The sequence below is a fragment of the Echeneis naucrates genome, chromosome 6, assembly GCF_900963305.1.
Source record: "Echeneis naucrates chromosome 6, fEcheNa1.1, whole genome shotgun sequence".
In the NCBI taxonomy this organism is placed as follows: domain Eukaryota; kingdom Metazoa; phylum Chordata; class Actinopteri; order Carangiformes; family Echeneidae; genus Echeneis; species Echeneis naucrates.
The window spans coordinates 16,942,664-16,970,411 of record NC_042516.1 but is presented as its reverse complement, the minus strand read 5'-3'; the positions used below and the strand labels follow the sequence as shown (position 1 = coordinate 16,970,411).

The 27,748-nt window shown below is 42.2% G+C and overlaps 2 protein-coding genes across 2 annotated transcripts in view; both read right to left on the bottom strand.

Annotated features, from left to right (window-relative positions):
* The window catches only part of pou2f2b (POU class 2 homeobox 2b), a 57,252-nt gene extending 36,881 nt beyond the window's left edge, over positions 1–20,371 (bottom strand). Inside the window, exon 1 of the mRNA XM_029503991.1 lies at positions 20,353–20,371. The gene's annotated coding sequence lies outside the window, so the exon portion shown is untranslated. The remainder of the gene's footprint in view (positions 1–20,352) is intronic.
* A 5,937-nt stretch (positions 20,372–26,308) lies between these two features.
* The window catches only part of dedd1 (death effector domain-containing 1), a 10,640-nt gene continuing 9,200 nt past the window's right edge, over positions 26,309–27,748 (bottom strand). Inside the window, exon 5 of the mRNA XM_029504078.1 lies at positions 26,309–27,197. Coding sequence (XP_029359938.1) covers positions 26,791–27,197 — 407 coding nt within the window. The 3' untranslated portion in view covers positions 26,309–26,790. The remainder of the gene's footprint in view (positions 27,198–27,748) is intronic.

Genomic DNA, 27,748 nt, shown 5'->3' with positions numbered 1-27,748 from the left:
ACACACACACACACACAAACACAAATACACGCACACAAACAACGCGTGCGCTTGGCCCTGACGCTCCTCCTCCCTCCCTATCTGTCACAAGGCAGTAATTAAAACGCAATCAATCGATAAATAAATAAATTATCACAGCGAATAAATAAATAATAATAATTGAATATATATGTGTATATATATGAGATATATATATATATCTTTTTAAAAAAAACAACAACACAATAACAACGGAAATAAGAAGGCGTATAGAATCCGGCTACGGTGTCGCGTTTTATCGGAACACTTGCCTATCTCCGTCCATCCGTCTGTGTGTCTTTTTTGTCTGTCTGTTTGTCCCCGTTATTATTTGGGAACCCCAATAGCTCATTCGACCCGGCTCCCTCCAGGATTGTAGCGATCTGCCACTAGGCTGGCCGCAACATTGAGGCGAGAGAGGGACCCGCTACTACTCACACATCACCACCCCACCCCCGCACCTCCCTCCCTACATCCCCTCTATCCCATCCTTCCACCCCCCATCACACCAACACCCCCCACCCCCCCCCCACCCCCGCCTTCTCTCTCGTTTTCACTACCGCTGCAAAAGGTATCCTGTATCGATTTCTGGACAGCCCCCCCCTCTTAATAATACCGGCTATAATGATGCCAATGGTGATCAGTGCATTACTGCCGGCCTGCCTGGGAAGGGATGTGTACCCAATAAGAGAATCCATGGAAACCTGTGCTTCACGCTAATACCTACCAGGATGACCAGCATGCACGCAATTAAGTTATCTCATCAGTGCTACATTTAATAAGCGACCCTGAGCGGAGCAGGATGCATCATTAGGTTATTCAGATCGCCTTCAGGAACACAAGAGCGACCGCTGCTGTTCCAAGCGTGAGAAATGTGAGGCTGCCTTACGAGCTGAAAATGCACGTTGCTGAATCTTCCGGTGTAAACTGAGTGATATAAATGCACAGTGCATGACAAATAGTTGTGTTTGCATTATATGTGAGTGAACGCGAACGCATGCACTCTAACACACAGAAGTGCATAAAAGAGCCCAAGTGTCAGGGGATGAGGAGATCCTCCCGGATCTTGTTCTTCACGTCCCGTCCGTGCATGCCGGCCTCCCCAGCATGCCTCTCCTCGGCCCCTGCCCTCTCCCTGCCCGGGAACGACATGTTACACGCTGTCAATTACAGGCCAGCATCAGTCAACGCCGGCCGCTTACACACCAGATTATTGTCGATATAGATTTTTAAATAGAAAAATCTATACCTTAAACATCTCAGTCAATACGGGCAAATCAATGGGAATGAGCGAGCTCTTGCTCCTGAACGGCCTAAAAGCCCCATCCCGCAGGACTGTTTACCCTCTCACTTAACGCTGCGGGTGATTAGGCCTGTTTAACAGAAAATTCAAATAAATGATTGTCCTATCATCACCACACTAGCTACTCTCTCAGTCACCACCACACAACCACACTGTCAAGAAATGTGCACACCAGACTGGCATATTCCTAATTATGAAAAATGTGTCATCTCTTGTAGTAGACAAGCAGGTTTTATTGTCCTTCTCCCTCGGCTTCACTTATGACAGATGACATCTGCAGGTCCAATGAGGGAGAAGAGGGTGAGGAAGAAAGAAGAGGAGAGAGAGGAGAGGAGTAAAGCTGATAGGAAGGGGTGAGGTGGGGGATCAGCGGGAGAGAAGGAGGGGGAGGAAGGTGAGGCAAGAAGCGGAGAAAGGAGGAGGAAACGGAGAGGAGAAGTGACTAGTTGTCCTTCAAAGACCCCCTTCTCTCCACAGAGGGAGCCATGCGCGCCCCCTTTCCCTCCTCCCTACACTCCTTCCAGACAAAAGCAATTATTTCTTGTAGAATGTAGTGTGGTTGTGCGCTTCTGTGGAAGAGAGGGATGGAGGGAGGGTGTGCGAGATTGAAGGAGGGGAAAATAAGATGGTGTTGGAGGGGTAGAGGAGGATGGGGAGCTGAGGAGGAGGAGGAGGAGGGATGCTAACACCTAAAGCATCCACCCCTTCATCCTCCACACACTCATCTGGCAAAAACTCTTCTTTTCCCTCCATCTGACACAACCATAAAGACAATGTAACAGAAAGCCATAAACTAGGTGTCTGCGTGTGAGAACACACTTCTGCCAACGCACATGCACACAAATTTCAGCTGTATTCACAAACACAGCGATGATGCTCATTAATCTGCAGCAGGCGTTAAAGCTAAAACTTTTAGGGTGGAAAAGAAACTTTCTTGCCCTGTCTTTCTTCCACAAATGGGTGCATGTGGTGAACTTGGATTTTCACCCTATTAAATATCTTTCCCATCATCATGTTCTTCAATGGTTTGAACTGTGTGACAAGTTAAATTCACAAACACACAGATTACAGAAGCTTTGATGACAACTATCTTTGTTCCTGTCCTTCAGTCCTTCAGTCCTTCTGTGATTCTGTCTGTCTGCCACTGACCACCCAAATTCTGGGGTCTGCCCACCTCAGCGTGCATCTCGCTTGATGCCTATAAGGCCCCTGTAGCGAGCCAGTCGCTACAGTTTCAGTCCCCAAGGACCCAGAGAGACCCAAAGGTCTGAGGAGAGAGAGAGAGAGAGAGAGAGATCGAGGGAGAGTGTGAGAGAGACATCTCCCTTGGGGGGCCGCTTCAACCAATAACCCCTGCTGGACAACTCTCATCGGGGGCCCATACGGTCCTGATTGTCCACCTCCCTCCCTATCAAGCCCCCCAATCTATTCAGAAATACATAGCTTGCTCCATTGTTTTTCTAGGCTGTATCTTTCCCCTGCTGTATTGAAAAATGCTCTTCCAAAATTGTCCCTCTCTGCTTTTTTTTTTGCCTTTATTTTTTCAGACTGAGAAATACCGTAATAGATGTAATATTGGATGCTGAACACAAGCAGCAAAAGTCAGAGATTTAGGAAAATTATCATATATAATGTGGGCAATATATACTTTTAATCACCTCAGAAATTTAAAAAATGTTAAACTTTAATGAAAAGTCTGTATTTTGAGCTCCTTTTACACTATGTCACACATTTGACGTTTACTGTCAATTGTAAACAGGTGATATTTATCTTTCAAAAAATTTTGAAACGTTTGTTTGAGGAGAAAAGTGCTGTTTAGTAATTTCTCCTTTGTGACGAATGCACTTTTCAAATTGTTAATGTCAAGAAATCCCTTGTATTAGCAGGTTATTTCCCCTCCTCCTTTCACCAGATCATAGTAAGATTTATTTAAGTTAGTAAAATGATGCAACCTTGCTTTGCTTTGTCTTGTTACATATGAGAACAAAGATAAACACCTTTATTTTACATAGCAATTATTCAAGATTGGTCAGATATTTAGAAGTACATTGATATAATTTGATGATTTAATGTAGGAGCAATAAAATGAACAAGTTAGGTGGCTGTGAATTAATCTGGTAAGTACAGTATATATATTGTAGTCGTTTTGTATGGATTTTCCTTTGTTTTAAGGAACATTTAAAAAAGGTGGTTCTTTTAAACTTCTTTTGTTTTTTTTTTTTCCTCCTATACCAGTTACAAACATACAAATATATTCATAGGAGGAAATTTGTCCAATTCTTCCCCTCAGCATGTTTTCCATGTCGTGTGCTGTGGGTCAGGATATGGCATGAAAAATATTTATCAAATCAGAAAGGGCCAGTTGTATCCTTAGGCTGTACATTAGTCATAACATGGTCCATGCATTAGTCATATAGTTTATTGCACTCTTGGTAATTGCCTGTTATTAATTTTGAATGATTGATTTGACCAGTTGAAAAAACTGTGTTTGAATATTGAACAAAATAATTTTGATTGGAACAGATGCAGGGAAAAAAGCAGAGGCAACCTCAAGTTCCAACCACCTCGCGGACAGAATATGTGGGAGGAAATTGTTTGTTTTGTGTGTGTGTGTGTGTGTGTGTGACCCAGCTCATCTGTGGGTGTTCGCGTCCATGTCATGGCCATAGTTAAATGGTGATGTCATGTTGACAAACGAGCTGGTTGAATTAAATTCTCACTCATAAATAACAGCGTCAGTCAGGAATCAATAGCAGCCAACAGTGGCGTTACTGGCTCTGTCAGTGGCCTAACAAGGCTCCATTAGAATGGACAACACTCTCTCACTGTCGCCCTGTCCCAGCTAAACTGAGTAGCACAAAGCACCAACGCACTCTTCTCATATCCTCTCTGCACACACGAGCACCAATAACACACAGCAAAATGCAATATTCACATGAAGCCATGCTGTGACATGATGTATAGATTTGTCAAGATAATATGGATATGATGCATGGGCTTTTATGAAGTTTGTTTGTTGATGTATTTATCAGTGCATGGGATTATGTGTGTGTGTGTGTGTGTGTGTGTGTGTGGTGTGTGGGTGAGCTGGTAAGTATTGCTAGTGCATCTTGGTTAGTGCCAATGTGTGGGAAGGCGTGAGGTTGTGCGGGCTTTGGATCTTGACTACAGAGTTCAACCATGATTCAATCAATCCAAGAAGACATGCATGCAGGAAAAAGAAAAAGTGAGCGCTCTGTGTGTGTGTGTGTGTGTGTGTGTGTGTGTGAGTGTGTAGATGTCAATGCCAATTCACAGTCACACTAAAAAGGCCCTCATGTACACTAAGAGTGATAAAACCTATATATACACTTACTCACACACATTGAGATAGAAAATATAACAAATACAAAAGCACACACACAAACACACACACACTATGATTGTACAACACTATCTCCATCCTTTCATTCCTTGCCTCCCTCCACCTTCCCTTGTCTTTCCTTTCACGAACAAGCAGCTGATCCACCCAAAGCCCTTGTTCTTTCTGTATTCCTCGTCTTTTTTATTAGTTTTTATTAACTTTACCTCCCTCTCTCTGTCAGCCCTCTCAATAATCAATGCTGATATATTGCCAATATCAAGCTCAGTCCCTCGTGCCATCTTTCACTGAGGTCCTGTTACAGGGGGAGATTGGCCCAATAATAATGATATTTATTATAGATATTTATTATCTTGGTTTGTGGCAGTGCGTACGCACTCTGCTGAAGACCAACAAGCCGGCAACCTCATTGCAAAGGCACACAAATGCATACACACTCACACGCGCAGGAATGCACAGACACACACAGAATCTCTCTGGGGCTATTTAATTTACACTGGTAATATCAGGCAATTATTCCCCACACAGATAGTGTAGAGCTATCAGCAGAGTTAGCGCACGGTGGCCATAACAGTCTATGTATTCACTCAGTATTACAGAGTCCACTGCACCTATGTGCGATGTGTGTGTGTGTGTGTGTGTGTGTGTGTGTGTGTGTGTGTGTGTGTGTGTGTGTGTGTGTGCGTGCGCGCATGTGTGTGCGTGAACCTATGGCAGCCTACCAGCACTGAACAGTGTTTAGAAGCCAAGGGAGGGTTGATGGGGAGGGTTGATGGGAGGGGTCAAGATTCAAACAGCGCTTGTTCATGGGAGGGGATGCAGGAGAGAGGGGACTGGACAATCTGGTCTCTCGCCCTACACTCCCCTCCTCCACATACACACATACACACACTCTCCAAACCCCCCAGGCCTCATCTACACCCCCTCCATCCCTCCAGTAGCCAGGGCCCCAGACGGTAATCCACCCCAGTGCTCCTCATCCTTTCATGTATTGATTTCCTCTCCTGCGCCACGGTTACATGTCGCACCCACGTCATTGGGTCCCGGCTGCTTTTGCTACCACTCCCTCCCCTTTCCACCCCCCCCCCCCCACCACCACCACCACACACACACACACACACACACACACCGTCTTCAACAACACAACAACTAAAAGAGGAGGAGGAGGTAAGGCCGTACACACAACCCATACAGTGGAGAGACAGACAGAGAGGGGAGGAAAAAGAGTGAGAGGGGGACTGAAGGGAGGAAAAAGAGGGCAGATAAAGCACTGCAGTATTTCAGCAAAGCAACCAGCATTTTACAGGGATAGAAACGAACAGGAGAGGATGGCAAGAGAAATAACAGGAAAAAAAATCTGCCCCTGGGGGTTGCAGAGGATATTGTGGAAATTATCAGAGTGCGACACACGCTGGAAGTCCATGGCGAGAGATTTATTTCAAATTTGTCTTTGACAGTGAAATTTATCACTGGCTAGGCCCAGATCTTCTCTAATTTCATAGATGCATTTGGATTAATACAAGTAGATGAAGTTCTACGGTGTGAGACAAAAAAAAAAAAATTAATAAATAGAAGAAGAACAACAAATACTTCATGAAAGCTGCAGCAACTGGTTGATTAGTTGTTTAGTCAATGTACAGAAACTCAATAAGCAGTGATAACAATTTTAAAACAATTTGTAAAGTGTTTTTTATATTTTATTGTCATTTTGTGAGAAAATGTGGCAAAAATGATTTTGGGTCATTGTATAGTTGTGTGATGCTTTATATTATAAACAGAATATTTTGGACTGTGGAGGACAAGATGTCCCCATGGACAAAATTCTGATTCGTTTAGAAAATAATTGCGTTTGAAGACCTGTTCATTACTTCACTACATTAAAAGACAAGGCAAGGATCTATGTCTGCTGAAATGCAAGTGATTGTTTTCTTCACTTGTGTAATTAAAGATACAGCATATGTTTTCAGAAATTTAAATCAGAATTTATTTTATTGAAGTGATTGTGATCTATTTGGTAAAATTCCCACTTTTAGACAAAACTCTAAATATAAATTTGGTTTTGTGATTGATTCATTTGAGCAATATGTGATCAAAAATGTTATTCTGTGTGTGTGTGTGTGTGTGTGTGTGTGTGTGAGAGAGAGAGAGAGCGAAACATCCTGAGTGAATGGATGAAGTATGTATGAGACTGCAGGGCTGTGAGTACGACAGGTCAAGGTTATGTTTTCAGTGTCTATTGGACAAAGTGTGTGTCTGTCTCTGTGAGTGTGTGAAAGGTGTCTATGTGCCCAAGGACAGAGTGTGGGTTTGTGTGCATCGCTGTTGCTGTCTGTGTGTGTCTTGATCATGAGAAGTCTATATATGTGAACTAGCTGAGGGACATTGCCGTGCGTGGGTGCGCGCTGATTCTGCATCTTCCTACTTCTCATTTAAAAATTGTTCAGTAAGAGTCACCATCCTGTGTGTGTGCATTATCTGACATGAGTAAAGACAATTTCTTGCACAATTTAAAAAAATGTCTGTGTGTGTGTGAGAAAGTGTGCCGTAGGGCCGTTCCTATCACCAGTGCAAACAAAGGTCCCATCACTTCAAAGCAAACACCAGCTTAGCAGGCTGTATGCATTTTAAACACTTTATCTCTCATTGTCTAGCCAACAAACACACTTCTATTAAAATAATGTTATTTTATATTTTCCACAAATGGAAACTGCCAGCTGAAAATGGAAACACAGTAGGCTTCAGCAAAACAGTGTCTTCTGATGGTGCCATCATCATCACTGTCAGTGTCAGCCCTGTAATCACCACGATAATTCAGCTGTTAAGGAGCAGTTCTTAAAACATTATTTCTTGTCACTGCAGAGCAGCATTACATCATCCGTGATGACGATAGCGTTATTTAAGTTTTTCCCTCTATATAGCTGAAAATAGTTGCTTTTCCTTGCTTGCCATTTGAAAGCACTTATCTTAAGTGGGTCCACACAGACTAAATTGTAATTGCAACACAGTAATTCTATATATGGTCCATATATATTGTGCGTTGTGCAAGGCACTCAACTGAACACAGACAGAAAAGCAGCAAATTACTTTACAAAAGGTTAGCACAATTTGGTCAAGTAGAGAAGCTATTAAAAGAAAATGTTATCAACTGAATTTCAGCGTCAACACTGAAGGCCAGTAAAGGTCAAACACACGCAGATGTATAAAGACACCTGTCTCTGTGCAGACCCTTAAGAAGACATAGTTTAGTACACGTACAGCCTACCTCACATGCACACACATTCAAGTGAGCACAGAGACATACACGCACACACACACAGATTCGGACACAGCCAATTAGGTCCACCACCTTCAGAGAAACACCAGTGGGCATGTAAGATTTGGAGTCCAGAGGGCCTCTAAAGCCTAACACAGTCATAAGCCAGAAATAACACACACACACGTAGACTCTGCAGACCATGTGAAATAGCAAGGCAAAGACAAAACACTCCATTCCATCTCTGACATTTCCAATATCTGTCTATCCCTCATAAACCTCTGTACACCCATAAAGTGGCTCATTCTTCACAGATGAACATGTTCCATCTGGGTGGCTAGCAGACCGTCAGCTCGCTACCGGTCGCTCCTAACGCTTGTAATAATTACAAAATTATTGATTCTCTTTACATTTTACGGCTTTTTGGCCCGAGATACAGCCAGAGTGGTGAAAGATTAAAAGGCTTAAATCATGTCAACACGTTTTATATTTGGTGTAATGCTTTAATAACAGTCTGAATGTGAATCTATCTGTGTTTGCTGTTTTGTTTCTTCTCTGCCTGCGGTGTGTTAGGAAGCTTTTTCAGTCAACCTCGAGTTACAGCTTACACACACACCTCACCGTCTTCTCTTCTTCCTTGTCTTCTACTCTCACTCTGTTAATTCACTACACTGCCACCAGTCAGTGTATTTACCTAACACTAATCTTTCTCCCTTTCCCCCTTCCTCTCTTCTCCTCTCAATCCCTTTCTCCATCTCTGCCCTGTGAACGGTTAGACTGCGTGAGTGAGTGTGCTGGAGATTTAGAGCGGGGATCAATAAGAAATTTAAAAATCAATGCACTTAGCGCCAGGAAATCAATGGGCCTAATCGGGATGCCAATCGGCCCAGTCAAAACAATTAAGAGGGAAGAAAAATGTTTAACAACCTCCTCTCTCTTGCTTACATAGACACAGGGGAGAGAGCGCAGAGCGGGGAGAGAGTGACGGAGGCCTAAAGAGGAATATCAGAGGCGGAGAGAAAAGGATGAGATGGAGTGATATATAGGAAGGAAAGGCTCAACACAAAGCTCAAACCTAAAGAAAGAGGGATGAGAGGGAGGGGCGGCAAAGGCAAGGGAAAGGCAGAGAGTTGGGGAAAGGAATGGAAAAGAAAGAATGGCAAAAAGGTAGAATATGATGCAGTGGGTTGACATTCATAAAGGGCTACATGAGAGAAACGAAAAAGTCAAAGGATTCAGAGTGCAGGACACAGCTACACATGCCATCTGTTTTTTGAATATTTGTGAATATTCTAGTGTTTGCTCTATGTCAAAAAAGAGACCTGTAACAGAGCCGACAGGTACAAACAACTTTATGGTTTGTGATCAGTAACACAAAATGTAAAACCGTCCCTCTGGAAGAACTGCATTTTGGTCCAAACCAGCTGCTCTCTGTGGTCGAACACGATACGGCGTAGCTCTCATCCTCTCCAATCTACTGACGGTTGATTCACGTACAACCAATACCTCCAAATCAGCCACTTTAAGAAAAGGAGTATTTTTGTTCCCAGTCAAAGCATCCAATAACATACCAAATGTCAACTCAGGCACTCATTGAGGAAGCTGCAGCTGAGTGCAGGAATGGCAGAATGAGTTGGTGTGTGTGGTGGTGGTGGTGGTGGGGGGGCTAATTTGGGGTCAATCAATAGATCTCCCCTCTCTCTATCTTCTGCCTGCTCACCACGCTAAAATCAATGGGAAAGCCAATAGTTCCCCGCCCCGGTGTGGATTAGTGAACACACAACTAATCAGCCAGTCACTGAAACTGACATCTCAGCTATTAACCTATTGATACAGGAGACACGTGTTGAACATACGCACGCGCGCACGCACACACACACACAAACGTAGACAGAAACACATTCCAATACAAACATCTGTGCTGATGAAGTGATGAGAAAAATTCCTGAAGATGCGGGGCACACACAAACACACAGAGGCTTTTTGAAGGGTGAGCTGTGTTTAAACCGCAGAAACATGGTTTGTGAATCAAAAATTGTTCATAGGACTTCACAAATCTATCTGGCCTTTGTGCCTCATCGACACACACCGTATTCTTCAGCGCAGCACCAATAAGGTGTCCAACAATAAGACTTTGACAGTTTGATCTGACTGAGTCGTGGCCAGGAGCCATGTAGATTTTTTCCATCTTCGTTCCTCCAGTTCGACATCACATCATGCCTCATCTTTTTTTAAGGATTTTAAGGGTCAAAGGAGGAAGGTGGAAGTGAGCCAAAATGACTGTGTCGACTCTAATTCAAGTTTCAGCCACTGTCCAGCAAGCACTGGCCTCCATTAAGAAAAGAGGGAGTAGAAAGGAAGAGCGTGTGTATTCTTGGAACATGGTGGCTGAAACATAAATTGGACATATAAAAGAGATGAGTTCTGAGTGACTGGATGTCAAAATAGTACGATAATAACTAGCAAATGCTGAAATTTCTGGAGTTTTTGAGGTACCTTTTAATATAATGGATACAGTTGATTAGAGAAACATTTCACAGAGAAGCTGATAAGAGATTTAAAGCACACCTGTCAAATATCACATGAAGGACAATAAATTGCTTAAAAGAAACCATTGGTAAGTCTTCTTTTTTGCACCAAAACACCTTGCACCTCAGGAAAATAAAATAATATGTACCTGGCTTTTAAGAGGAGCACTGCACAAGGATCATTTTTCAAAAATAACAGCCTGACTAGCTTTCATCCCTTACTTTTGAAAGCCCTCTTGTTTTCTGAGATTGCCTCTCCTTCCTCTGTCCCCCCCACCCCCACAACACCCCCCCCCCCCCCCAACAAACCCTCTCTGTCATGTTTTAGTTTTCATATGTTGGTTTTGTTCTTCCTCATTTTCCCCTTGTGTAAAAAAAAAATGAAAGGCTGAAAATAGGATGAGTGAGGAGGGAGAGAGAAAAAAAGGCAAGAGGCAAAAGCAGCAACTGTACATCGGTGAAATCACTGTCTGCAGTGCTGAGACTGTTCTCGGCTCTGCACTGACGGTTAGAGACAAACCCCCATCCATATACATCATACTCTGCAAACCAAACCTTATCCGTAGACAATGCAAAATGCTGCCTATGCCAATGTGCTGACTTACTGGATACCAATGTGATAGTCTCACAGCATGACAAGAGGTACAGCAGCGATCAGCCAAAGGCAGCTGCATAGAAAACCCCCCCCCCCAAAAAAAACACCCTTTAAATCGCATTCAGACATACAAGTTATTTGAAAAGCTAAACCCAGCCCATGCATGTTTTTTGAATTAGTTATCAGCCACGCACATTGTAGTGTGACAGACTAGGCAAGGCAGGGATAACTGTCTGTTCTCTCTACCGCTTTCCTTTTGGTTCTTGACATTCTTTCAGCAATCCTTTTTCACACATTAAACACACAAAAAGAACGGAAGTGAGAGGCGTATGAAGTGGAGTGAATTTCACCCCCCCCCCTTCATTCTTTTGCTTTTTCTTTCCTTTCTCTTCGTCAACCATTTCCATGGTGGACTCAGCATGAGAGGCAGGCAGTCATGGCTGGGCCAACATGATTCTACATTTAGGCCTAATCCACAGCTCTTCCTCCACACTGTCGTGGATATGATGGGAGTTGGAATGAACAACTTATTGAGAGAGAGCGAGAGAGGGAGAGAGACTTAGAGGAACAGTTAGGGAAGAAGAGAACGTGTAGACGGGTGTTGTTGAGTTGTCCAGGCAAGTCTGGATGCATTGGTTCCGTATAACATTCCTATTCCACTTCGGAAGCCGGACGCTGCCATTCTGAGAGAACGCAATCCTGATTTCTCGCTTGAGACCTAATATCTGCACCATACAAATAGGAGGATACGGAGGGAATGCGATACAGACTTAGAATATGGCTCTTTCTTCTTATCCTGCTCAGCCATGTTGTTGATGCTGATGTTTTTGAGCCTTTCATCGCTCAGCCAAAATGAAGTCTTTCAGAGCCAGAGCCAGTGACAGATTAAGAAAATATATCCTATTTTGTAGGACATGACAGAGACTCTCTTTTTATCTGAATAATATGAGCAGTGCTGAGGTGGCAGAGAAACACAATTTGGGAAACATTGTGTTGTTAAACTCTGGGGTGAAATTACAGCCCGCTCTCACAACAACAAAAAATAAAGGAGGAGAGCCGTGGAAGTGAAAGTGCTTGTGACATCATTTTAGCTTCTATGATCATCTTGTGAAGGTAAAAAAGGTCTTTTTGTTGTATAATTGAAAAGCAATCCACAATTACACTCCAAAATCCACAGCCAAAAAGAGGAACGGCGGAAAATGTTGAGCTATACATGGCGACACTGCTGAAAACCTCAAACAACAGAAAACCTGACGGGCTGCAAAGCACAGAGGCCAAATCACAGAAAATTGATCACATCCAACAAAATGGCTGCAGTGACTAAAATTGGTGTGAGCTTGAGCTTGGTTGGGACAGAAAAAAAAAATCACTAGGGAGCGCACTGTGATAACTGCACAATGATTATTCCCACATAAAAGAATTATTTTTGTCGAAACCTCCAATTCCTTCATTTCAACATTAGTTCTGAGTGTGACTATAGTGACTTTCAAATGAGTCACACGAGTGAAGAGACCTGAAGAGTGAAGAGACCCGGTGAGCGAAAACGGGATGTGTGGATGATAACAAAGGAAACAACAGGGGGAAAAACTGAAAAAAGGGGTTGAAGAGATGAAGGAAAGAAAATAAGGTGTGCTGCAGTCATCTGGAGTGTGTAAAAGGGTTATGCTGAAAGGTGGCATGTTCAGATGCGATAGACAGAAAAGAGGAGAGGGAGGAGGTGGGTAACAGAGAGGTACAGGGAGAACAATTGAAAAAGGGCTGGTAGAGAGGGAAGAAGAGATTTAGGATTAAGGAATGAGTGTGGGGTAAAAGGAGGAGGATTAGGGGTTCGGCTGAGAGAAGGAGAAAGTAAAAGGCAGGTGGGATAGCAGAAGAGGAACAGGAGAGGAAGACACACAGAAAGGGAAACTGCACAGGGCTTTTGACAGAGAGAGCAGGGATAAAAAGATGTATTTTTCCTGCTTCCTCTGTTGTCCTCCCTCTCCTCTGGGCAACCTCCCGCTGCTCTCCCCCTCTCTGCTACCTTCCTCCTCTGTCTGACACAGTGGGAAGACAGGTAGGAAACCTAATTGAGCCAGACACACTGACTGCTCTCTGCTGACACTCACAGGCAAAGGGTGGGCACTACAAACTCCGCTGACCAGCCCAGCTGAGAGCCCCCTCACCTCTCGGCCAAAGCAGCCATCAATTCAGCGCAATCGCCTGGAGGAGGCTGAGGGAGATGGGAAGGCGATGTGCACCTATGATGCTCAGTGGGTAATGCAAGCTTCCAACACTGTCACAAATCAAGAGTTTGATTCATGCTGGGCATGAGAAGAAATGAATGAGTATGTGTGCGTGCCACTCATGACCATCAGTGTAGGGCAGCCCTTAAAATCTGATTATATTATTAAAAATCTGATAAAGGATAAATAACGTATATTATATATATATATATATACGTGTATTTTTAACTAATTCACTCTGAACACCGTTGTTCCGCCAATAGCACTGAAACATTTAATTGATAAACTAGCTCAAAAACATTTATTCAAGTTCTTCAAAAAAAAAAACAAAACAACAACAACAACAAAAAAAATGATCTGCTATGGTCAGTTTTACATGCAATTATCTAAGTAACTTTCACAGATATTTTAAAATGGTCTGGGTTCTGTTACATTTTAGCAAAAACTATATTTGCATTTTTTGAGGGTTTTTCAAAATAAACAAGTTGTAATTTAATAAGTCTGGCAACTTGTGATGGACATTTGTCATTATTATTTACATTTTAAAGAATACACTGAAGTGTAGAAATCATTTTTACTGTATTAAGGTGAATATAGTAGCAAATATGAATTAGAGAGAATAAACTGGCAGAACATGTCAAGTGCAATGTACAAGAAATGGAAATGATTTTGCTGTAATATTAAATGTGTTGATGATATAATGTGAGCTGATATGATGGTGAACTGAATTCCAGATAACTGTGTTTCCATATCTGTAGATTTTTGTTTTTTTTTTTGTCATGTAATGGTGAATGTCTAATCATTAATGTACCAGTGAGTATAGCTGGTACATTCTGATAATTATTTTATTACTATTACTACTGTTTTTCACCTCTAACATTGTTAAAAAAAACACATCCCACTACCACAGATTTCATTATATGAAAGATAAGCTCTCACCATCTCTATTTGCAGTCAGTTTTTCTTTGTGAAGTTGGAAATATATTCAGGGCACTGAGTCTCCTTTGACTGTAAAAATTAATCAAACTTGGGAGAAAATGTTCTATAATTTGTTCTGTGTAACACTGTGCATACTTTCTGGATCATTTCATTTTAAGGGGTAGGGAATGTAAAATGTTGACATGCACACAGGTATACAAACAGAAGCTAGGCCATAGGTGTGGTGGAGTGCCAGTGTCGGAGCATATGCCAGGCCCAAAGCCGCGGCGATACACGGCCAACGCTGGGTGATGTCCTGCAGGTAAAATGGATGAGGGTCAGTGTGTGGGGGAAGAATCTGCTTCCCTGGTCATTGTGTGGGGGGAGGTAGTCATTACACACTGACCGTTATGGTGACAAGCAGTGACACACCGTGGCTTCACTCTGGGGAATTAGATGGTGGACAGACGATGGGATGAGCAAAGGTTGTGTGGACATTGTACATGAGGTTGCATTGTTCTTTTTTTTTTACCCTTTATACATTAAGTAGCTATGTGTACATGTGTGATTGTGATTCTGTGCTGTGGTGTATGAGTGTGTGAGTGTGTGTGTGTGTGTGTGTGTGTGTGTGTGAATGTGTGCCCAGGCCAGATAGCACATATTTGCTAATCTGGAGGGGGTAGCAGGAGGAAGGGGTAGGGTCATAAACCAGGGTCAGGTGTTAATTCACTGCTTCAAACCAGAGCTAGAGGAGACCAGACCACAACAGAAAGACACAAACCACAAGGATGCATTCCAGGTCCGCTGTGGTGTCCCTCCTCCTGACAATTTCCTTTTTTGGCTCCCATTCACTCTTACCTTCTTCCTTTCTGTCCTAAATTTCAAACCCCATCTTCCCCTCCATCTCTATCCTTTCTCCTCTCTCTGGCCAGTCCAGAATGCTGCCTCCTCCCCCAGCTGTTACACCCCCAAAGGTCAGTCTGTCTGCAGGGTCATCAGTCTGGGATGAAGCTGAACTTTGACACCGAGCTCTTGATGTATTCCAACCACAGACCCGCAGACACACTAACATAATGGACATGTGTGGCGCCACAAGAGGTCCATTTCATTGTGGTAATTTTTGATCAATTTATCACTTCTCTTTTGTCACTTATTGAAGTCCTGTCTGTGCTGATGAAGCCTCGGTCTGACTGGCTGTAGTACTGCGTGACTGGTCCGGTTGAGAGAAACAAGCTTCGACGACGGGACCTGTGCAGATGATTAACCCGACCACCATTCATCAGCTAATCGATGCAGCAATGATCATGAATTGCTCATTGATTATATTCAATAAGCACAATGGGGACATGACCATGTGAGGGAAAACACCCTGAGAGACAGACTGGCAAGACAAGAACCCTGAATATAATCAAAACTAACAACAAAAACTAAATGAGCTCTGTTAGGGATTTCGACCCCTGATATTCAACTCTGACAAACTTTGAAATATCTGCTCACTTTAATCAACTAAAACCAATGTAACAAATTATCTGATTTAATGATTATTCTTCATGTTTTCTTGCTTGGAAAGCTTGGTAATTATGTGTGATAATCATCCATAAGATAAAACCCGATTTTCACGAAAAACGCAACAACCACCGACAGCTGCACTCATTCATTCATTCATTCATTCATTCATCTTCTATCGCTTATCCGCTTCCGGGTCGCGGTGGAGGGGGGGCTCACATTAGGTGAGGGCGGGGTCAACCTGGACAGGTCACCAGTCCATCACAGGGCCAACACACAGAGACAGGCAGAGACCAACACTCACATTCACACCTACGGACAATTTAGAGTCACCAGTTAACCCAAACATGATGTCTTTGGACGGTGGGAGGAAACACGGAAGCACAGACTGCGCACAGAAAGCCCCCAGGCCGGGGCCCGAACCCGCGACCTTCTTGTTGTGGCGCAACAGTAACCACTATGCCGCAGTGCTGCCCTTAGACAGCTGAAAAATATTTCAGCTGTGCTGTCACTACCTGCGCCTCAAAAATAATGTTGCTTCAACAGAAAGCGGTCACAGACATGACTAAAACACACATGCAGTAAAAGTTTTTTGGGTTTTTTTTCCCTTTAAATTCGGGCTCAGCCTGTATAATATATTCCGTGTACGGCGGCTCCTGCTGGTCCCTTCTTATCATGAAACCGACGCATCGTGCAACTGCAATCTTTCCGGCTTAATTGAGGAACCGGCCAAGCAACCTTTGACCTGCCGGCCATTACCGCATTGTGCACCGGGCTGCAGAGAGCTGCCTCGCCATTTGGGAGGGGAGTCGTGTGCAGAAAATTGATTAATTTTGTATGGCCTGTGCTTGATACGGACTGGAAGTGACCAGCAACAAAAATGTATAGAAAGCCCTACATCAAAGGCAACATGACCGATCGGGCTTAAAGCACCAAAACTCAGCCAATAAACCGTTTATGGAAAGCGCTTTCCGACCAGCTGCATAGACTAACATAAACCATAAAATTGAAAGTATCGGTTCTGTGGTCTGTTTCAAGTTGATAACGTGCAGGACAGGAGGTCAGGCACAAACACTGCCACATCATCTGCTGACTTCTCACTGTCGCCTCAATCGTATTTGGATAATCTATCGAATATTAATCATAATTTCACTGGAACACATTGCGTTTAAAAAGCCATGCAGAATCAGACAGATTATATATCTAAATATCAGCTTCCAGTTTTGGGCAAGTTTTCAAAAAAAAAGGAAAAAAAAAAAAAAAAGCATCCTGGGTGAATAACCTTATACCAATAGATTGTCTATTTAATTCGTATATTTAATTATTTTTATAAAGAAAAAGAAAAACTTCACTGCAGTTATGAGCCAACGCATGCCTTACTAAAGATTTAGAACTGATAATATTTGAACTTTACATTGATTTACTTTACTTTTCATATTTCTTATACCGTTCGTCAGATATTCAGCCGATGTTTAAAAGACTGAGTAATGCCATGTTTCTCCACATTTCTGTGTGTTTCCATTTTCTAAGTTACATTTTATATTTACATCGTGTCTAAATTTAAAGCAATTATTTCTGTAGCATAAAAAAGAGCTTGGCAATGTGTGATACACAAAAATTATTTAAGTACCAAAACGACCGACACACAGCATAATTAAATTATGGGCCTGTTGTTTCAAAATATTCCTCAACTTTTTTGCAAGTAATTTTGAATAACTTGGAAATTATAATTGGATTTTTTAACACATCCGAACTGTAGTCTGAAGATTGTATTCCGAATACCACTTAAATACTAAAGAATTAAAATAAAGATGAAGTGAATAATTTGAATTTAATTTGAATAATATGCATACAACAACCACAACTTGACAACTAGTAATACTGAAAAATACCAACTTAAAATGTCTGTTTGCAAGGAAGAAGAAGAATAAAAAAAAAAGAAAATCCGCAGATATATTTGCATATTCTCCGTAAACCCTAAATATTAACACCGGCAGACTGCTGATTTAAACCGTGAGACGACGTTAAACAGACTCAGTTTGATCAATAACTTTGAGTCAGCGATGGACGTTTCCATCAAACAGCGACGTGGAGATTTTCCTTTTCTCTCTCTCTCTCTTTTTTTTACTTTTATGTAAAGCACCAGAATAGACACATCACGGTTTGCAGCACACTTCAAATTCTGCTTTCTTTTTCTCTTCATAGCGTTCGAATTAATTTATTATCCGGTAACAGAGTAATTTTATTACAAGCGAAAATAACAAATTAAAGATATTCACATAAATTTGAGCAGGTTTGGAATACTCTCTTCTAACACAAACACAGATACACACTCTCTCTTCACCACTCATTTGTACAAATTTAAATTATAATTATACTATTATAAGATGATGGCAGATGTTGTATAAAGTAACGAGGCAGATAATGAAGATTCAAAAACTTTTAAAGAGCCTCGGTCAAATGATCCATATTATTATTATTGGACAAGGGCCGCCAAGTGAGAACATGAAACGAATTATTGTCATTGTGCTAACAGTGAGAAATCTGTGAGCAACCTAAATACAAAAATATACACGTGAACCTTTTGATATTATTATCTTCATTATTATTCATATTAATATTATTATTAACTATTCCACACGTAAATTCGGGGCCTGAAAACAGAACAAAGTGACTTAACGTGTTTATCTGTGCAGCAACTGTGAATATGCAGTAAAGACTTCTAATGAGACAAACAAGATTCCAAACACATGATCCAAATGCATGAGAGGGGAAACAAAAAATTACAAGCCTCTATTTATGAGCTGCAGAAAAGTGTCTCCTGGGATTTGAGTCATGCGTGCTGTTGTCCACACTTCACACACCGATTTAATATGATGGCTCCAAACTCTTATGACTCTAATGGCTGCGTGTTTGTTCGTATAGGAGGGGAGAGCTGCTGTATTCATCTGCATGACCGTGCCAGCCTCACACTACACCTCCCACTGACTGCAGAAACTTAGAGATTCATCACAAAGTATCACCAAACCTATGATACTTTTATCTCACAAAATTTACGACAGACTTATCAGATGAAAACAAAAGGCTATGTCCCTCACCGGCACATTGTCTTTTTGAACATGTGTTAAGGTCAGATGAGACACCACCGAGCCAAAATACGGCCTTGCGGTGTGCGTCGTTGTGCTGGAGAGTAAAGGTCAGGTGGAAACGGACAGGAGTGTGTCCGGAAAGCACAGCGGTGGAGATTCAGGAGCGCCGCAGCCACCAAGCTGAGCCCGTCAGCGCTGTGTGCACCGAGCGAGTGCATGCTCTCACGGGTCGGCCGGTAATTAGCAGCAGATGCATACATTGCATTTTGGTTGCACACAAGAGGATGCAGGGGGTTTGCCACAGCGTCAGTGTTGTAACGGAGCAGCGATCGGCCACACGGACACACACGCCCCGGCTGCAGGGTGTCCACCGGCCGCTCCTCTCCTCGCCTCTGCCGGTGAGCGCTCCCTGCTCGGCCTTATAAAGCCCAAAGATCCCCTCCTTTTAATTGATTTTCTCATAATTAACTCAGTCTGTCCATCGATTTCCCTTCTGCGGCAGATCAGCACTCACCGAGCGGAGGTGTTATTTTTCTATCTGCGGACTTCAAGATACCGACAAGAAAATATCGATCACGCTGATTAAAAAGCTCGCATGGCGGGAGAAAGTGGCCGTAAACCGGATACATTATGCACACATTAACACACAGGATGCCCATTTAGGGACCGGCCCGCGTCAGGAGCCTTCAGATCAGCCATGGCCGTTCACAATTAGGCGTCTAACAACAAAGAGGATAAAGACTGATGGGGAGGCAGCGAAGCAAAAGCGAATAAATTGTGTTGAACTGGCATGTGTTTCGACATCACTCCTCTCTGTGCGTGGATTCAAATGTGAACAGCGGCATAACGCACACGAATAAAAAAAAACACCACATTCAGAAACAACAACAGCACATCCACTCACATCGTGTGCATGAAAAAAGAAATATGTTCATGGCTTAAGCAGGCGAGGAGCAAGAGCATCTACTACAGCTGCAGCGAGACTTCCGCATTATGCATAACACTGAGCATATTCCGAATCAAATACTCCCGCGATAATGCAACATGCAGAGCAGGCAAGAAGACACAACGCTATTCGTCCACGGAGCAAAGGACCAAGGGAGGATAAGAGAGAGGGAGCTAGAGAGAGGCAAGAAGAGAGGGAGTGAGACTCAGAACACGAGGGTTGCCCCCGTGAATTAATTTCTTTCTAATCAATAAAAAAAGCCCAGCCCCGAACAAAAAAATCATTAGGACAGATATTTCTCTTCCTCTCTCTGCACTGTCGTTCCCCTGGACGCTGCCGTGAGGTAAGTGTGGCTCCCAGCAAGTGGCGTCTCTTATTTTAAAAAAGAAAAAATAAAAGAACAGATATTGTGATTTGAGAAGGGAAAAGGGGAGTGTGTGGTACAGCTGAGGAGAGGAAAGGTGAAAAGACACATGGAGGAAAAGGAGTTAAGTCTGGAGGATGCATATCTGAGCCCCCCCCCCCCCCCCCCCCATCCACACCCCATCCCACCCCCTTAGAATCATTTTGTTGTTGTTTTGTTTTTCTTTTTGTGGATGTGAAAATTTACCAGTGCTTCCATCGGTGAACGTCTCCATCCTCCCCGCCATGCGAGCAGCCTGTCTGGACAAGAGAGGGATGGAGAGCTAAAAGATGGGGGGAGAGGGTACGGGGGAGGCAGAGGTTCATGTAAGGGGGGCCTCTGTGTGTGTGTGTGTGTGGGGGGGGGGGGGGGGGGGGGGGATCTGGGTTGGGGGCTCAGCATTAAACTGCAAGGTGGGGGGATGTTTGGGGGGCATATGGTTACACCCTAACCTTTCATGTCCCCCTTTCCCTTCTCTCTCTCTCTGTCCCTCTTTCTCTCTCCATCTCTCACCCTAGAAGTATGTCTCTCTGTGGTTTCCATGGCGACCCGGTGGCTGTGGTGGTGATGCTGCTGCTGCTGAGGAGAAAGATGCGCGTGCGTGAAAGAGGAAAGGCAAGATGCTCATTTGACAAGAGTGCAAGGAGGAGCTCGTGACACATCTGAGGTAATTAGCAATCAAAGGCAGTTGGAGGATTAATTATTAAAACACAAACCTCATGTTACGCTCTTAAAGTTGCCAGTTTGTCGGTGAGACGTTTATGGTGCTGATTTAAGGGCCCAGTTTGACACAGAGGCTGAGTGGCCTGCATAATAAAGACATTCATATAAACAAGCCGTTAACTTCGAGTTTATAGTTTAAATCTCTTCTTAAATATGTAATCTGAGAGCTTTTTTTTATCTGAGTCCTGGAACTTTACGAGGTGACGGACAGCTCTGACGGTGGGTATTCAGCCGGAGCTCTTCTGTTTTGAATATGAGGCTCCTCAAATTGGTGATTCATCTGTGTACTGCCACCTGCAGGCCACAGACAACACAACCCCTCCTGCTCAGCATGAGCAGAGAAAACCTGCAGTCCCCTTTGCTCACACCCCATCTGACACACAGACTCAAACTTGGTTTGTGTGTCCTATTTTATTCTTCAGGCTCAGCCACTGAAGATTTTGTGCAAATTATTATTTTTGTTAATAGAATATATAAAGAAAATATATGAATAAAAATCTTTATATGACAAGTAAAAATGTAAGCATTTATAATGTGTGTATTGCATTTTCTTTTAAATTTGCAAAAAAAAAAACAAAAGTCTCAATTTGCTGTCTTAAAAATCTTGTTTGAAATCTGTTGTGACTGCCTATCAGCGATACGACAGACTGCAGAGATAAACCAAGCAAAGCCAAGAAGCCAAGAAGATCACGTAATCTAATTTTCTCTCCTCAATAAAAGCTGTAGAATTCCCCCCATCAGAGGGATGCACCATATGCTGCAAGGTATACATACAATAATGGCAGCCCCAGTGGGCCAGCAGAAGGCTTTAGTGTCTATCAGCTTTAGATGGCACGTTTTGATAGGAGACTGATTTAGGCCTGAGCTAGCCCAAGATGACTTGAGTCTCCATCCAATCAAGCAGGTGTGAAGAACACCTGCGGACAGCAGAATAAAGTCTAAAGGGGGACGATGACCAGTGTCCTGCCACACAACTGTGCATTACATTAGCTTTTTTTTTTTTTTTTTTTAACCACAATACAATTTGCACCATGGAACACAAAACAACCTCCGATGTTTCTATGAAGTGCTTCAGGCGATAAAAGCAACGTTCACTGCAGCAAATGTTCACAGTGTGATATATTGTTAAAATATATAAATAAAATCAAGGTTTCTTTATAAATTTCACTCCAAGTCATTCCCTGCTGCAGGGAACAGAAAGTGAGAACATGTTGAAACTGATCGATTCATTAAAAAAAAAAAAAAAAAAAAAAAACAATATGTTTTTTTTTTTTTCTCAATACTGTTTTTTCATTGTTTCTCGCTTACCTCGGCCTTGCTTGGTCTTCTGATCCGCCTGCATCACAGGACTGCCACCGGCCTGGTCCAGCTCTGTCACCATAGAAACAGGGTCTTTGACCCTGTCTGTGGAAACCTTGACCTGGATGTAGATCAGTGAGGAATCAAGGGAGCCCATTGGTTGAAAGCTGCTGCTGTGAAAAGGAAATGGGATTGCGGCAGGTTGGGGTGGGCTATGGGGTCTAAAGGCTCACTCAGATCCAGCGGTCCACTTCTTCTGACTCGAAAACCTCTCCTTTGACTTGAAATTGCACATTATCTGCTCTTTTGCTATGAATAATATAGACACAGTGAGTGAGGGTGTTATTCCCTTCAGCATCCAGGCTTGGAATTAGAGGAGCATTTTCTGCACTGATTGGCTTTGTTTAGTTGGAGAACTGAGTCCAGGAGATTGTGTCCAGTTGTTGGAGCAGTTTTGCCCTCAATGGAGATACGTCAACAAAAAACTGCCCAATGGAAAGAAGGTTGGGATTTGTTGATGGTCCTTGGATCTTTGTCAGCATAATGGTCCTGAGTGCTCCAGATATGCGCCCCAATTTCTTCTTGACAAACAAATCTCTCATAGAGGCAGGGTTATCCAAGAGGGAGTCATTGTGCAGGGGAGGAACATGGCAGCATTCTTTGAGTTTGGACCTCTATAGTTTTACAGACTTCTTAGAAAGAGTGCCTAGGTCTCCCTGTGGGCATCACATCACTGGTCTTGCTTTAAGGCTGGGTGTGGTGAGAACTGGGTTTTCACAAATCTCAGTTTTCTCTAAGGCAGGCCTGGGGCAGCTGAGCTGGCCATCAAACAAGGCACATTCTGAATAGGGTAGAAATGGCCCCATCACATCTTTCCCTAAGGGTTTGCTATGCTCACTGCTCTTCATGATGGCAAGGCAAAGGTAAAACTTAATTTATACGCTTAACAGCATTTTTAAAGGCAGGTTGTGGTCAGAGCACTCTTTACTTAGCTAATAATGATGGTGTCTTACAACAAGCAAAGGGCAAGAAGTCAACAGAATCGTTAATCTTGAAGATGATTAGGATGGCAGATCCTGCCTCAAAAATAAATCCAAAAGAATGTGCCCTGAAATGCAGATGGAAATTACAAATAGATTCGTTGCACAGCGTCAATGATTGATTGATTAAACTGGCTAAAAACAAATAATAATGAAAAAGAAATTATTCTTCTCCCTCGTATCTTTGAATGTGAATGCTAAAGATAGCGTTAGGTGTCTAAAGCGCTGTGACTCACTGGACAAACTTAGAAGTACTTTCAACAATGTGGAAGGAGGAGGGAAAGATGGATTGTTAGCTGCGCAAGGAGGAAAAGGCTTAATGCAGGTTACAACTGATCTACAAAGATAGAACATTGAATTTAAAAAAATTCATTATCTAATGAGCTATACACCTCTTGATGGATTTTTGTTGAGGAACTAACATCTACAAATGAGCTATCACTGCATACTGCATGACCTAACCTTGAACCACAGCTTGCTTAAAACCAATCACAGTGGCAATACAAAGTGCTTAGTTATGTTTCCCTGTGAAATGATGTGGCTCTTCAAAGTGCCATTAAGATGAGATTTATATTATTTATTCATGTGCTTGAGGACTGCATTAGTCTACATCAGAGGACTTCATTATGTCCAAAGAGGCCCAGTAACGAGGATCAACATTTGTGTCATGCAAATCAACATTTACATGCATACAGTAAAATAAACTGTATATTTGCTATTCCTAATTTAAGTATTGACTACACATCCTTAAAAAAAAAGTTGCCAAAAATCAGGGAAAAAAATGCTCCTTATTTTTGTTTCTTGTGAAAATAAACGGAGGCGTTTCCAATAATCTTCATACAATTTTGGTAAAATAATTGCATGCATCTGAAAAATCTATTTTGGAATCAAGTCAAAAAAATTTAGATTTAGATATTATATGGGCACAAATTTGGCAGTGGGAAGGATTCCTAACAGCAACATCAGCTGATGATCAGAACCTTAGCCAAATTTAATCTGGGTCATTCTGAGAATAAGAAGTTAACTGAAATTAACTATATTTTTGTTTTTTAAAATCTCTCTCTCTCTCTAATTATAGGAAGCACTCTTGTAAGGAGAAAAACGTATTCCTATGATGATTCATTGTAGATAATCTTGACAAAAAAAAAATTGCAAGGATTTTTCGCAGATATTAAGATCAAATCTTTAGCTGTAGAAATTAAATAAAAGATTAATTTTAGTGTGACAGCTTAATGTCATAAAATTCAATTTGAAAAGCAGCAGTGATGTGTCATTATGTTACTGTAATCAGGTCTTCAATGAAGTGAACGGTTCAAGGAAGAGAGAAAGAGCAATGTTAGGTAGTTTGATAAGATGTTCGAGGCACACACCGTTCTGGAGTTTCATCATGCTGACAGCTTAGAGCAAGGAGAAATAATTAAGGATCTGATCCACGATGACCTGCATTCGATGGACCTCTTCAGACCGTTTGGGGGCAGGGAGAGGGCAAGTTCCCACTAATACAGGTAGGGAGGCTGGAGGGAGAAATGACACTTCAGAAAACTGCTCAAAAAAGCAAAAATTACAGCAATGTGTGATACACAGTAAGATTCAAATTAAGGCAAAGGGGAAGTTGGATTTGAAAAACACTTCCTGAAAGCAAAACAGGTGGAACACGTTTACATGCACACTGCGCTGGATATGATTAAGTATAGCAGAAAGAAACTTTTGTTTGAAACGTAGCACAATATTTAACTGTCAATAAGTACTTTAACACTAACTTTAAGTATACGGCAGCATTAAGGTATTCTTCATTTACATTGATTTAGGCATGAATCGTGGACATTTGAACAATGCAATTGTGAGATAAATACCTGTATTTCTAGAATGGCTTGTATAACAATGTCAGTAAAGCTGTGGTAATCATTATTTTAATTACTCTAAATGATGCATAAAAGTAATTTTTTTCCTCAAGTCAATAATAATGTACACAAATAGCTTTATGACATCAAACCTTTATTATTCCCCACAAATTACTTCTAATATACAAAGATATCCACAAAAAGAAAAGCAATACTGAAATGCAAACCATCATGTTAATTTTTTTTTCAGCCTATGAGTAATACAAACATATATTAATACATTTGTTTAGCAAAAACAAAAAAGCAAACATGAATATTGGCGATTGTCCCTCCCTCTGCCCAGCCAGAAAGGCCCTGCACCTCAGACAGTAGCAAATCTGTCTGCTTAAGTCGTGCCTGTATGAAGGGACTTAGAGCGAAGGGGCCTTATTGATCGTCTTCTACGAGTGAAGTCCAGGCATTAGTTCCAGCAGGGTGAGTAGACAGCTGTCCATGAGCCACTCTGCTGGGCCTACATAGTGGGGCCGAGTGGAGCTGGGATGTGCACTTTTGATTTTGATCTCCCCAACATCACTTCTATTGACCGACGCACTTTCCTGTGCTTTACTAGCTGAAAGAAGCACTTGCTGTGGCCTCGCTGGAAGCCCGGACACAAGCCGCCATTGCATTATCCGAGTAGCTCGTGACAAGCTTGTGATGATGAATCCTCCATGCTCTGTTGAGGCCTAGCTGTAATCACTGCCGTCATCTACTGGCAACTACTGTATCCACTGAACACAGCAATTACAAGTTGAGTTATCATGGCACACAAGGCTGAGAATCCTAGTGTTTGTTATCTAGGTGTATAAGCGTGGACTAAGATTTCTGGTGTTAGACCAAGGGGTCACTTGTAGTGAGACCTGTCCACTCCGACAATTTTCTTACACATTTTCTGAAAGGTCTGAAAGTTTTCTTGGGAGCCAACTTTTTCCCCTATAAATTAGTTTTAATAAGGCTAGAGTCAGTCGGGAGAAATTTTTTACTCTTATAACCCCTCAAAAGTTGTTAAAAAATGATTTGTTGAGTATGGTGGTTAGTTTAGAAGAAAAAATTTCAAGGGACTTGTTGGATTTTAGACATGCCGGTATTAATATGGCCAAAATGCACAATAAATAATATATAATTGGGTATAACAGTCCATTAAGACTGTGTTTGTATGTATGAGCTCAAATTCAACAAAAAGCATGTCATTCTGTCAACACCACATAGTATTTAGTCTCATTGAAAGTGTCTTATTCATAATTGCTTAAAACTGATATTTATTAAGTTGTTTTTTTTTTTTGTTTTTTTTTTTTTTTAATAGAAGAGGGCTTACCACTTGATCTTGTGGCACACGTTTGCTTGCGCCTCTTCTGAGACGAGAGAAAAAGAAAAATATCTCAAAACATCCTGATTCATCCTGGTATCCTACAAAGTAGCACCTGTGCATAGATCCAAAGGAAAAGCACACTGATCCATTGTTAAAGTTTTCTTCCACAAATAATGGTAGTGGTTCAAATAAACAATGACTATTCTGAAAATTAAGGTCTTTATGAACAAAAACAATCAATGGTAAGTGCTGCCATCTAGTGGTGATTATATGGACTGCCTTTACAAGGATACCTTAAAAATGCTTAGAAAATTGCCTGTAACCTTAACTTTCAGTAGAATCCCTAATAATGCCATTTTTCATATTCAATATACTACATGAGAGGTTTATTGGCCTACACAGCCCAGTGAGTATCTGTGTGCCCACCATTACTGGATGATAGCACTCTCCTGGCACTCAGCAGCCTTCGGCCCTCCTCGTAGTCGTCCTGATCCACACTGATCAGCAGGCGGACTCCCTCTGTTCCTGCTGCCATCCTCAGAGAGTCTGTGATGAAGACTCCCTTCAAGGCCTCCAGCAGAGCTCCACTTAGATAGTCACCCCAGAAGGCCTCAAGATTGTCCAGTTCTGTGAACTTGATGTCGCAAACTATGGAACCCAGATCTCTGGCACGCAGCAGCAAGCTTGCTTGGCTGAACAATTCAAATTGCCGCTCCAGTGGCTGTCGCTTGTCTGAGGAGACGCCGTTGCGGAGTGCAGACTCGTGCTCCAGGTACTCAGCCCGAACACGCAGGCGGATATCTGATAATGGAGGAGGGAGGAAGCAGTGGTAGAAAAGGGGGTCAGGGTGTGGTGGGAGGAAAGTGAGGGGTGAAATAATGGTAGGAAGAGTAGAGGGAATATAGTGAATAATGAGGGCAAGGCAAACATACAGTGAGAGAGAAAGAAAGAGGAGACAGTGGAAAAGGGTGAGGAAAGGTTAGAAGTCAAAAGAACAGAACAGTGGAAGTCAAATTGGATAGGCCCACATAAACAAAAGGTGAAACAAAGGGTAGAGAGACAGGAACAAGACAATATCATTAAATCAGCTCATTTAGATAATCTACATTGCATTACATTAAGCAGATATTAAAAATAAGAGAAAAGAGTTTCCAAAGGACATGTGATTCATGACTGGAGTGGAAATTGTGCATTGAAATACTTTGGGATAATTCTTTTGGGACAAGCCTGTCATAGGAGCAAATGCAATAGAAGTGTGGAAAAATTAATAATGTGGGACATAAAAGCTATAAAAACCCACCAATGACAACTGTGCATCTTTAAGCCAAATACTGCTTCGGAGTTAATTTAGG